At 36.6% G+C, this 12317-nt stretch overlaps 1 protein-coding gene across 5 annotated transcripts; it reads left to right on the top strand.

The window, feature by feature from the left end:
• The first annotated feature begins 566 nt into the window (after nucleotides 1–566).
• On the top strand, nucleotides 567–12176 carry LOC127952814 (centriolar coiled-coil protein of 110 kDa). 5 transcript variants are annotated; one of them, XM_052551639.1, is made up of 13 exons: nucleotides 567–1351; nucleotides 1755–1883; nucleotides 2598–3621; nucleotides 4686–4807; nucleotides 4985–5126; nucleotides 6086–6183; nucleotides 6319–6435; nucleotides 6509–6610; nucleotides 6699–6815; nucleotides 7003–7076; nucleotides 7832–7894; nucleotides 8017–8111; nucleotides 8564–12176. In XM_052551639.1, the coding sequence occupies exons 1-13, from the start codon at nucleotides 1172–1174 to the stop codon at nucleotides 8611–8613; spliced, it is 2313 nt and encodes a 770-aa protein (XP_052407599.1). In that variant the 5' UTR covers nucleotides 567–1171; the 3' UTR covers nucleotides 8614–12176. The 5 variants fall into 5 exon arrangements, with proteins under 5 accessions (XP_052407599.1, XP_052407600.1, XP_052407601.1 ...); XM_052551640.1 differs by having other exon boundaries at nucleotides 8049–8111; XM_052551641.1 differs by lacking the exon at nucleotides 8564–12176 and having other exon boundaries at nucleotides 567–901; nucleotides 1180–1351; nucleotides 8049–8556.
• Nucleotides 12177–12317: the final 141 nt, after the last annotated feature.

Below are 12317 nucleotides of genomic sequence, written 5' to 3' on the forward strand. Positions count from 1 at the left end.
TGGATCATTCATTTATTAATTCATAATAAGCCTAATATGGTCATGGAGGGCCAAGTTAATAAAAAAATTAATAATTAAATAAATGTATATATACACATATATATATATTATATAGCCTATATAAATCGTTAAATGCATATCTAAATAAACACATAAATATATAAATAAATAAATATTCGTCCGTTCATTCAGTCATTCCACATTTAATTTTCAGGATTCTGGGGCCCCGACAACCATAACTATATAAATAAATGAAATATATTTTAGATATAAATAAAATGCGGAGGAAATGAATGAATGAATGAATAAAACAAAATTATTTATTTCTGCATTTATTAATATAATTTAGCCTATGTAAATATGTATTTAAAATAATTTTATTTTGAGTAATTTGGCCCTCCATACAATATAATTATTATAATTCTAAACATTTAATAAAACAAAAAAAGAGTAGTCTTACAAATGAGCGGAATCATGTTGTGAATATAAAGCAAATGTAGCCTATATGTCCGCTACAGTACAGGTAATATGAAAGTTAATCTGAAGGCCTACCTAAATGTATCTGGTCTGAAGGAATCCTCTGACGGGTTTACGTCCAAATGAGCTGACGGCGAGTAACGGGGCGGTGCTGCTGCTGAAGACACACAGAGACCGGGTGAGGGACACGTGTGAAATCATCTTCTGCGGACACACCGTCTCCTACATCATGTGGATGAAGCTAGTTTATCAGTCACAAACCGTAGGCTAATTACCGGACGAAACCGGAAACGATTACGCGATTGGCATCTGTACTATAAACATCACAGTGCTACAGTCGCATCTGTGGGAAAGGAGAGCCTTGATTTGATTTCTCTTGTTTATGTATTCAGACTGCAGCTCTAGTCTGCTCTGTGATATAAAGGTAGGTGCTGATCCGGGGTTTTAACATCTGCGCGCGGTTATCTGTTAGCAAACACATCTCTCCAGATAAAGGAGCAGAGGAATGCGGAGCCATTTGTTCCCCAGAGCTTCGAGAGAACAGCCTAGTTTGTTTAAAACCCGAATATAAAAGCCTGCTTTGTTAGGAGACGTGACTGCTGCGGTGAAAGCCCGGTCTGCTGAATACAATAATAGGACAGCATCATGCTTCTGTCTTAGTCTAGCCTAGGCTATATCAGATATATGCGTTTCAATGTCTAGGCTGCTCCAGCTGTGTGGAGGAAACATGGACCGCTATGAGGATTTCTGCGCACGCATTCTGTCTGAGCTGCGGTCGGAGATGATGCACGAGAGGAGCTGCAGTAGCGCGCGTGCTCGAGAGGGCGCGCACTCTCGCATCTGCTTCAACGGCAGGCCGCTGTTGTCTCCGGTTGTGAGTACAAGAAATGATATGTGTTGTAGCTACTAATTATATGTAGCCTATATGAATTACTAATACCAACTTTTAAGGTAGCCTACTAATATCATTTAGATTTTAGGAGTATGTAAGGTACAGATATGTAGCTTTTAGATTTTATTGTAGGTACTGGCCTGTAACAACTTGTAACAACAGTACTGTACTGCCATACAAATGGTTCAAGGTCTCTGTCAACATTTTTGACTGTGTATTTTATTTGTGATGAGAAACTTTAAGGTCTTAGCAACAAGAAAAATATAGTAATGAAACATTATTAATAATAATCTTCATATTTAAGTCAATTGGACATTCAATATTAGCAGATCAAGTTGTCTCTGTCTGATCATTGACTGATTGATTTTGTCTTCCGTGTTTCCAGCTAAGTGAGAAACAACGAAGGGAGATGGTTGAATACAAGAAAAGAGCTTCACAAATGGAGGCCGAGAGACAGATTCATTACAACAAAAACCTCCTCAATCAGATTCAGACCATTCTTTGGACCAATGAGGTAAGACGATTGGTGTTTCATGAATTATAGGCACTTGTATGTACAAGGGACTTATTTATTTTATTAAAACTGATATATTTCAGCTTTTTTTTAAGTGCTTTTTTATATGTATATATGTATTATTTATCATTTATTTTATTTTATTTTATTAATGAATGAATGAACAAACGAATTAAGTTTCTTATGCTTTCCAAGGCTTTTTCCAAAAAAAAAAAAAAAACATTGTAATATTGAAATATTACTATAATTTCAAACAAACTGTTTCAAATATAATGCATTCCTGTGATGTAAAGTTGACTTTTCAGCATTATTCCTCCAGTCTTCAGTGTCACATGATCCTTCAGAAATCATTCAAACTGATAAACATATCCACAGTTTGTTCACTTTTAGAAATACAACAGCTGTCACTAGGACATACTCTTTCAAAAACTACTAATATAGACCTTTAAGGTACCAATGTGCACTTTTAGGGGTAAATAAGCGACAAATGCGTACCCTTTGAAAAGGTACCACCACCGTGACAGCTTTTCTACATTTTTTAAGTGTGCACAGTACTGTTTTTACTGTAGCTGGTCAAATCAGTGCAGCTTTGGGGAGTGCTTTTTTTTTACATGAAAAATGATTTCAAACTTTTGACCTATATTTATTTATTGAGTGTATTCATTATAATTTGTTGTGAATTTACTCCCATATCTTGTTGCACTTTCATTGTAGGCACCACAAATATTGGACGTGCCAAAGCCTTCAGAGCAGTGCCCTTCTCCCTCTCCGAAAACAGACTCCAGGAATGGTTTTACAGTAGCTGATACTGCAGACATTTCACCGGCTGGAGCCACAGAGCCGTACATTTGGTCTAATGAGCCACCGGTGACCCCTTCAGCTGAGCTGCATGGAGTGATGAGAAGAAAATCCACAGAAGAAAAACACATGCAAGAGGACATTCAGACGGAAGGAGTTTGCCTGCAGAACCTACTCAAGAAATCACGCGAATTCATGGAAAAGGAGCAAGGTAAACAGGGGTCAAAGGTCATCAGCAACACAATGGTTGATCCGAGCAGGATCCTCTCTGAAAGCCCGCCAGTTAAAGAAAACAGCTGTTCTTTGGATGAGAGTGCCTTTGGGTTACCCTTTTATATTCCCTCTCCAAACCAAACCTCTCCCAGTAACCTGATAAGCCCAGAACCCGGTCTAAAGCGCGGTTTAATAGCCAGACCCCACCGCGGACGTCCTCGTCCGATTTCTGCCGGGAGCATCTTCTTTTCTTTGGTTGAAAACCCCAACCAACCGAACATGACAGCGAATGCAAGGCCACTGGAAGTCAAAACAACTGCAACACAGGACAGGAAGCTACTCGGGGTGGAAAATGTATGTATGGGTCGATATGATGATCACTCGACCCTGGGACGCCCGGAAACGTCTCCAGTGGATCCTGAGCTCACAAGCCCTCTGTTTCGAAGGAGATGCCACACGCTGGATAGCCACCTGTCCTCACGCCATCAGAGTCCCGTCATAGACCGGAGCCAGGAGAGAATGCCTCGGTTTATGGCCGGGGTCACCGCGAGAACGCCCACTCGACTGTCTCCTCCCTCACCCATGAACAAGACTTTCACACGGGACGGTCCTGTAGCAGCATTTATGGGGTCTGGGATCACCCCAGACTCTCCTTCTCATGCCAAACTACCTTTTGAGATGGAGAGAAACAGTGTTATTAGCACTGCGCTGAAAGAAAGGAGAACAGGTGAGAACAGAGCAAGTGTTAAAAATGAAGATTCAATTTAGAACCAAAAATGAGCCTCAGTCCTGTGATATGATGGGAGAACATTTTAAAGTTCTGAAAAGATCTTTTAAATCTAGTTCCATCATCACCATCATAATGCCAAGGTTCCAAGAAATATGACGACCCCCGGCACAGAGCCTTCCTAAAATACAGAAAATTTTTTGAAAATTAAATAATTGGCATTTATGAGGTCATAGTACTGAAGTGAAAATAAATTCCACAAATATTTATAGAAATAATTCCATACACACTACGATTCAAAAGTCTGGATTTATATATATATTTCTTTTTTACCAAGACTGCATTTGTTAGATCAAAAATATAAATATAGAGAAATATTGTGAAATATTACTACTATTCGAAATAACACTTTTCTATTCTAAGCTGATTTTACATCATCATTACTGCAGTCTTCAGTCACAATCCTTCAGAAATCAGTCTAATATGATCATTTGCTGCAAAAAAAAAAAAAAAAAAATCTTATTATTATATTATCAATGTTGAAAACAGTCGTTGCTTAATGTTTTGTGGAAACCATGATACGTTAAAAATAAAGTTCAAAAGAACAGCATTTTTTAAAAATAGAAACCTTTTGAAACATCATAAATATCTTTACTGCCACATTTGATCAATTTATTGTCTCCTTTCTGGATAAAAGAATTATCTATTAATTACTAACTAATTAAGTATTAATATCTTTAAAAAATATTGAAATGATCAATCTTTTTTGTAGAGTGCTTCTGTAATAAATATTAGGAAAACAGCTTTAAAAAAGACACTTTCCCTCTTTCCCCTTTTCTAAAGAACTCCAACACTAATATGAATAACCAATAATGTCACGTTAATATCTTAATGGACCGTATAAGAAAGACCACATAGCAACTCAAGAACCCGATAAGGCCACAAGTGATTCTTGATCAAAAGAGTTGATAACTCAATGTTAATTTGAGAATAAAGATCAGATGTTCTTTGATCATTCTTTGATGAAGGATCCTCTCAGACAGTCGTGCATGTCTTTTCCTCAGATGAGATGCAATGGCAAGTCCACGCTCTAGAAGACATGCAGAGGACTCTGGAGGACGATTATTCTTTCCGGATGTCCTGTCTGATGGAGGAACAAGAGCGAGAACAACTGCACCTCAGTCAGGTCAGCACTGCCACACGCTTACTGTCTATCTAGGCAGCTACCTTTTAAGACTGCATCCTAATATAACACGTACACGTATACCGGGTCTTATAAATGAATAAATACACTCATAATATCAACGTTTTTCTGGACTCCAGCTTGGGTGAAGGTTGTGACATTAGTCTGTGTCTCGTTCAGGAGTCAGAGGAGCGGGTCAGGAGACTGAGGGCTCAGGGTGGTCTGAGTCCTGTAGCCGGTGAGGACGGGTGTGAACGTTACCCGTTACTGAGTCCTTTAAGCCCAGGAGACAGATCGCCAAGACACTCTGTGCCAACCATTGGTATTATTTCAGCTCTTTCAGCCTGTGATTAACGTCGTAAATTTGCTACCACTGTGTTTCTCAGTGGATGCATACTTTGTATATGTTACAAAGGAATAGTTCAGCCAAGAGTGAAGATTCTGTCAGCGTTTACTCACCTTCATGTTGTGTCCAAACTCTTTCTTTCTTTCTTACATGGAACACAAGTGGATGAAGGCAGACAATGATGAGCTCCAAAACAACAGGAAAAGACCATAAAAGCATCATAAAAATAATTAATATGACTCATTATTTATATTTCAAGTCTTCCAAAGTTGTTGTGTTTCATTTCATTTCTTTTATTTAATCAGGGACAATGCACATTAATTAGTTCTATTGGGAGTCTATTCCGCTCGTGTGTTCCTCTAAAAGCAAAAGATAACTGACCAAAAGTGTTATTATTGTAAAACTAAAACTTGTATATAAAAAAGGAAAAATATAATAAAAAAGATTTATTTAAATTAATAAATAAAATAAATGCATTCATTTTTTGTAATAATGCTGAAATAAACCAAAAACACGAAAAAAATAAAACTATTGAAAAGGAAATATAAAAAACATGAAATAAATTAAATTCATAATTGTAATAAAGCTGAAATAAAAAAGTACAAATTTTAAATGAAAAAAAGAAAATATAAACCAAAATTAGAAATGTTGCCTTGACAACTAAGTGAAGTTTAAATATAAGGGCTAGAAATACTAAAACTAAAACCGAAATAATAAAATTTGTTAAAGCTATAGAAATCTATTTAAAAAAACTAATAAAATGACAAAAGCACACAACAAATGGTTTGATATGTGCTTTCGCTAATATGCACAGTACACCAAAACATTTAAATAAAAAAAAGCTAATTCAAAATGTGAATAAATACTATAATAGTCTATAAATTCAGCTAAAATAACACTGATTCAACACATCTGTCTGTATTTTTACCTTTCAGGTTTCCCTTCAGGGGATGTGTTATCCCCTTCGAAACAGACTCCCATGTATATGAGAATCCTGAATCACAGCGCCGGCAAGAGAAACAGACTGAGCCAGGTTGATTTTAATGTGCTTTTACAACCGTAAACGAGTCCCTGTAGAGTAAACAAAGCTTCTATAAAGAGTATGATGTGAGTGTATTTAAGAGTCCGCTGTTCTTGGACTGTAAGGGATGATAAACCTGTGATGCAGGTTGTGACAGCGGAGCAGCAGAGGGCACTGTGTCACCTCACTGCAGCCGTGAAGGGCTTCCTCATCAGACGACTGCTGAAAACGGAGAAAGTCAAGCACCTGCGGCAAACCGTGCAGGTGAGAACACAACAACACCTGCTAATGAAAGCCTCACGTGTTCTGTCATCCTTACACGTGTGTATTTCCTCAGGACACGCAAGAGTTTATCCGTTCGTTCAGCACTGATGCTCCTCAGAGAAGCGTCTCTCTGTCCGAGCAGGATCTGTGTCTGCGGGAGCGCGTCAGAGCGCAGGTCACACTTCTGTAATGCTCTCATACCTGTGTGTACAGCATTATACCTGACTCTGAAAGCTTCTGCTGTGTGTCTGTTTGTCTTGCAGTTACGCGCGGCCTTGTTTGACATTCATGATATCTTCTTCACGATGACACTGGAGGAGCGTCTGTGTCTGCTGCAGCAAGACCGAGAGCTGCGCTCCGAGCGGAAGCTCAGAGAGATGGTAACTAGCAGTTTCATGTCTAATGGTTCAATTTCTGTCATTTTGCTCAGTTTTGATCCTCGGCCATTGTTGAAGGGCTTGTTTCCTTCCTATTTTGGAAAAGTACTAAGTCATTTCCATATGAAAGTAGGGCTTTGTGGGTCAAGTGTTTCTTCCCAACACACTTACAGTTTTATTTGGCATGCAGGAAAAAGCTAAAAGTCCCAAGGACAAGGTGGTTTTGTCGGCTGCTACCCAGAAATCTCTTGAAAGAAAGAAAAGGTGAGTGATCATGATTTAAAAACGTAAAGTGTTTTTATTTGATATTTATAAGCACAGTACCGTTATGTTGTATGCATTTTTTTTGTAGTATAAAGACATTTTTGTGACATGCAAATGTTCATCTACAGGGTCCAAAAAAAATAAAATAATAATACACCTAGTAAAGAAATAAACATAAAAACCGGCAATGTTATTGGACAGTTGAATTTTTTTTTTAAAATGCCGTTTGTAATTTTTTAAGTGTAATTATATATTTCTATATGCACATACTTTTAAAAATATTTGTATTATATTATAAATTCTATTTTTCAAAGTGTAATTTTATCATAATTATTATAATAATATACACTTTTATTCATATTATATATTAATATCATAATAAAAGTATATTTACATTTATATAATTATAGAAATAAATATAAATATGTATTTAGAAAAAGATATTCATTTTTAAAATTATATTTCTGTTTTTCTTTGAGGAAAAAACTATTTATACACATTATATATATATATATATATATATATATATATATATATATATATATATATATATATATATATATATATATATATATATATATATATATTCCTTTTTTATATTTTATACTGCTATTATAATATTATTTGTTATTATAATTATATAATTATTGTTAAAGTTTTTATTTATTTTATTTAGTGTTTGTTAATACTGTGCTAAAATGCTATGTATTTATATGCTTACTAATTCACTCCAAAATGTTCTTGTATGTCATCAGAGTTGGGGAATCTCCAGGTCAGCCCAGAAGAGCTCAGAAGACCAAGAGTCCTCCTACAAATAGGTGAACACAAAAGCACTAAAGAGATGCAAGCAATCACTTCACAGAAGCCAAACAGACCCTTTCCACATTCAGTACTCACGGACTCTGCACCATATAGTTTATAGCTGCATACGCTCTTCCAGCAGTGTTCCTGAGTCTGTGTGTTGTGTTGAAGGATCCTGCAGCCCAGTCAGGGCCAGAACGCTCCTGTTTCAGGCCAGCCGCTCCTGCGCCGTGGGTCAGTTCTTCACATTTTGCTGCCTGTGATCACGCAATCTCCTGCTCCTGCCATTTCCATTTTCTTTTACGCTGCTGTTGATGGAATTTGAAATTCAATTCAGTCTGCGGTGGACTCTTACAATTCTGGAAATGCCACGAAGCTTGCCAGGAGAGTCACCTGACATTTAAAATTGGCTGCGTTTATTTGTAAATGCATTTGGCAGGATCTCATGTAGTCATTTAGTCAACTGAAGTGTGATCAAAATATCCCTGTATTATATTACAAAGAATCACTGTGCGGGAAAGAAGCGCAGTATGGAATGCGCCACACATTTACAAAACCTCAAACACCTTTTGAACTAATAAACTGTATTTGAGTTTACATTTTTATTTTTCAGATATAATAAATCAACTTTACATGCAACGTCTTAATAGAAAACACACGGATGAAAAGTCTTTAATGTGTTTCAGGAGTTACAAGAAGACCCCAGAAGAGAGAGTGCAGCATTCTGAGAGGCTGAAGAAACAGCATTCACTGGGCTGACCTCATATACACTTATCAACTCAACGTGAAAAAATGATATTGTGCTAATCATGCTTCTAAAAATACTCCCCTGCTAGCCATCTCACTGAATTATGACTATTAAATGTCATTGCTATCTAGTTCTTCCCATGATTCTACTATACTGCTTATGAATATAGAATCAGTCCAGATATTATTTAGCTATAGTTTCCTATAGGTTACATAACTAATTATAATCCACATAGTAGTACTAAATTACCTTTTTTAAAAAATTCCGTAAAGGTGGGATTGTCCAAATAACAGAAGCCTGCATTCACACAGAGAAAAGTTCAAAGGGTAGTTCACCCAAAACTGAAAATTCTGTCATTAATTACTCGCCCTCATGTCGTTCCAAACCCGTATGACCTTTTGTTCGCGACATTATTCAACAATTCGTCTCCTTTGCATCACCCTATAGCGCCATTTTGGAAAGTATCACTGCACGTATTCAACGTATGTACGCAGATACACTGTTTACATTCAAATAAAAGTGTAAATAACATATCCGCGTACATACGTTGCATTTGTTGTTTGCGTTCATTTTTGGGTGAACTGTCCCTTTAATGCTGCCGTGTCAATGTCAGATAGTAGAATATGAATACGTGTCTATGAAGAGTACACACATTTCTCCAGAATTAACCCTTGTGCATCCTTGAGGACATTTTTGGCTTTTTCAGTTTTGTTTTTTTGATAACTTTGCCTGTGTTAATGCTAACTGCATAAAATTTTCCACAGGTGTGTATATTTATTGGAATTTTAATATTTCACCTTCATTTCCTTTAAAAAATCTATTTTCTACTAGGTACACAAAATACTTCCCCTCAGGACCTTTTGGACAAAAATGTCCCCATTGAAACCCATTAAAACTGCAATTTTTAATCCCGGTGACATTCAACTATAAAATGATGCAATCTTTGTCAACAGGCTTTCATTCTGTTGGCAAGGCTTCAAAATTTACATTTTTACTATATTTTACCAGATGGTGCCATTTTTTCAGTTTTGGCATATAAAGCAAATTATCGCTTTATTGTTGTTTTCTGCTGTTTTCGGATTATGCATATTATAGAGCCAATTAGATATATTATGAAGCTATAATTGTGTGGGCCTGTTGGTTATGGATGTCAGAGTGTGGTTTGTGTGTACTGAAAATCTTATGTGTGTGTGTGTGAACAGTTTGAATGAAAAAAATATATATTGTACTGGAAATCACAAATCCCACCCCATGTAAATTAGTCATACAGTTACAGACCCTGTCATGTGGAAACTGAATGCAAGGTGAAGGTGAAAAAGTTACTGAGCTTTGAAGATTTTTTTCAGTCAAACACATTTCTTATTACTTGTTTGCACTTTTTCATTTGTTATTGTTTTTGTTCAAAGAAAAAATGTGAGCTTGATTTTGATGTAGTAGTTCAGAAGCCCCTCAAAACCTTGTTTTTGTTTTCACCTCGAGAAAATGGCGGTTGTTTTGTCTGGTAGATTTTGGTTGAGACGGGTGCTTTCACAGCCAAACCTATAAATATCAGTGGCTTGAGTGCCTTGTCATTTCATAGTTTGCAAGATGAAGAGAGGTTTCACAGCAAGGGAAGCTCTGGATCTAGTTGTGGCCACCAACAGTGAGCACCCAGCTACACGTGTAAGTGAGGATGAATAATTGACTTCAGAGGATGAAGTCAAGTTTGCATTAGAGTCTGATTCTGATATCTCTTGTTCCTCTGATGACAACACTGAGAGTGAGGACACAGAAGAGACTGCAGATCTTCAGTGGAATTCAAAAAATGGGCAGATTCTCTGGTCTTCCACTCACACTTAGACGCTGCGCTACAATCCTGCCAAGGGTATGACCCCGGGTCCCACACACTATGCAACTGCCCGCATCACAACTTTGCAGTCCTGCTTCGACCTCTTCATCATCGAAGAAATCATTCAGCTTCTTCTGGAGAACACTAATTTACACGGGATGCGTTTTGTGATGGATTGGATTGATTTCGATTCCACTGACATTCAGGCATACATCGGGCTGCTGATTCTGGCCGGCGTGTACAAGTTCCAAAATGAATCAACAAGAAGCCTGTGGGATGTGGAAAATGGACGTTCCATTTTGCGAGCCACCATGTCCCACTATAAATTCAAGCTCCTGAGCCCCACCCTGAGGTTCGATTTCAAAGGCCGATGCAGATTTCGCCAGTACATGCTCAGCAAGCCTGCCAAGTATGGCATAAAAATTTGGGTCACCTGTGATGTCACCACATCCTATGCATGGAAGTTGCAAATTTACACGGGGAAGTCTCCTTGAAGTCCTGCGGAGGTGAACCAAGGAAAAAGGGTCATTCTGGAAATGACGGAGGGGCTCCAGGGGAACACTGTGACCTGTGACGATTTTTTCACCTCCTATGGACTGGCGGAGGAGCTTCTAAAGAGGAAGATCGCCCTAGTTGGCACAATTCGCAGGAACAAGCCAGAGCTTCCCCCAAAGCTGCTGCAAATAAAGCATAGAGCACTTCTGTCCTCCCTCTTTGCTTTTACTAAGACGCACACAGCTGTGTCTTACATACCCACGTTTTTGTCCTTTTGGACCTGAGTGGTAGTTTTTATTTTAAATCTGATACTACATAAAAATATGAAAGCATAAAAATGAATGTCGTAGTTAACCATTTACATATCCAAGGATGTAATATTTAAAGAAAAAAAAAACTGCTTAGCATTTAGTATATGGAAATGTTTTATTATTATTATATTTTTTATAAAAATCAACAGTGGCATTATGTAAAGAAACCGACGTTTAAGGTGTTAAATTTCTGAAAATTAATGAACGTTTGGTTATTATGATTAGAACTGATGCTGGAAAAAAATCTAAGTCAGTGAAAATGGAAAAAAATATTAATCTATAATATTTTTATGACACTTTTTTGAAAAGGACATTTTTGTCCTTTATGGGCCTGAGTGGTAGTTTTATTTTTAAGCTGACACTGCAAAAATAATATAAATGCATCCAAATTAATCTTGTTGTTAATCATTGACATATCCAAGGCTGTAATAATCAAAGAAAAAATAATCTGCTTAGCATTTAGTATATGGAAATGTTTTATTATTATTATATTTTTTATAAAAATCAACAGTGGCATTATGTAAATAAACCAGCATTTAAAGGGTTAAAATCCTGAAAATTAATGAATGTTTGGCTATTATGATTAGAGCTTATTCTGGTTAAAAAAATGGCGTCAGTGAAAGTGGAAAAAAATATTAATCTATAATATTTTTATGACACTTTTTGGACATGGACATTTTTGTCCCCTATGAACCTATGTGTAACTTTTTTTAATTGATGCACAAGGGTTAAATGAATGTATTTGATCAACTAGCGCTGAATTTGTGCTTTTAATCTTAATACTTTACTTAGAACTACAATCCTGTCAGTTGTTTATGAATGTATTTGCTCTTGCCTTGTATATTTAAGAAGCACTCGACACATTTGCGTTAAATAAAACAATGGAATGTTTAATAAACAAGTTTATTTAATAAAAATATTTGTGAATTCAGTGAATAAAGACACCAGTATCAAATAGGAAGGCACATGTCGAACAATTACTTTAACGAAAATTCATTTTCAAATCTGTAAAAAACAACCTCAGTGAATGTTTTTATGAGGAATGTGGTTATATGCGA

This window comes from Carassius gibelio, chromosome B3 (assembly GCF_023724105.1).
Source record: "Carassius gibelio isolate Cgi1373 ecotype wild population from Czech Republic chromosome B3, carGib1.2-hapl.c, whole genome shotgun sequence".
NCBI lineage: Eukaryota > Metazoa > Chordata > Actinopteri > Cypriniformes > Cyprinidae > Carassius > Carassius gibelio.

Coding starts and splice junctions, on each gene's coding strand:
- LOC127952814 (XM_052551638.1), top strand. CDS start 1,172: ATGTCTAGGCTGCTCCAGCTGTGTGGAGGAAACATGGACCGCTATGAG. Junction 6,436..6,508: donor ACCTGCGGCAAACCGTGCAG/GTGAGAACACAA, acceptor GTATTTCCTCAG/GACACGCAAGAGTTTATCCG. Junction 7,077..7,831: donor TCTCTTGAAAGAAAGAAAAG/GTGAGTGATCAT, acceptor GTATGTCATCAG/AGTTGGGGAATCTCCAGGTC.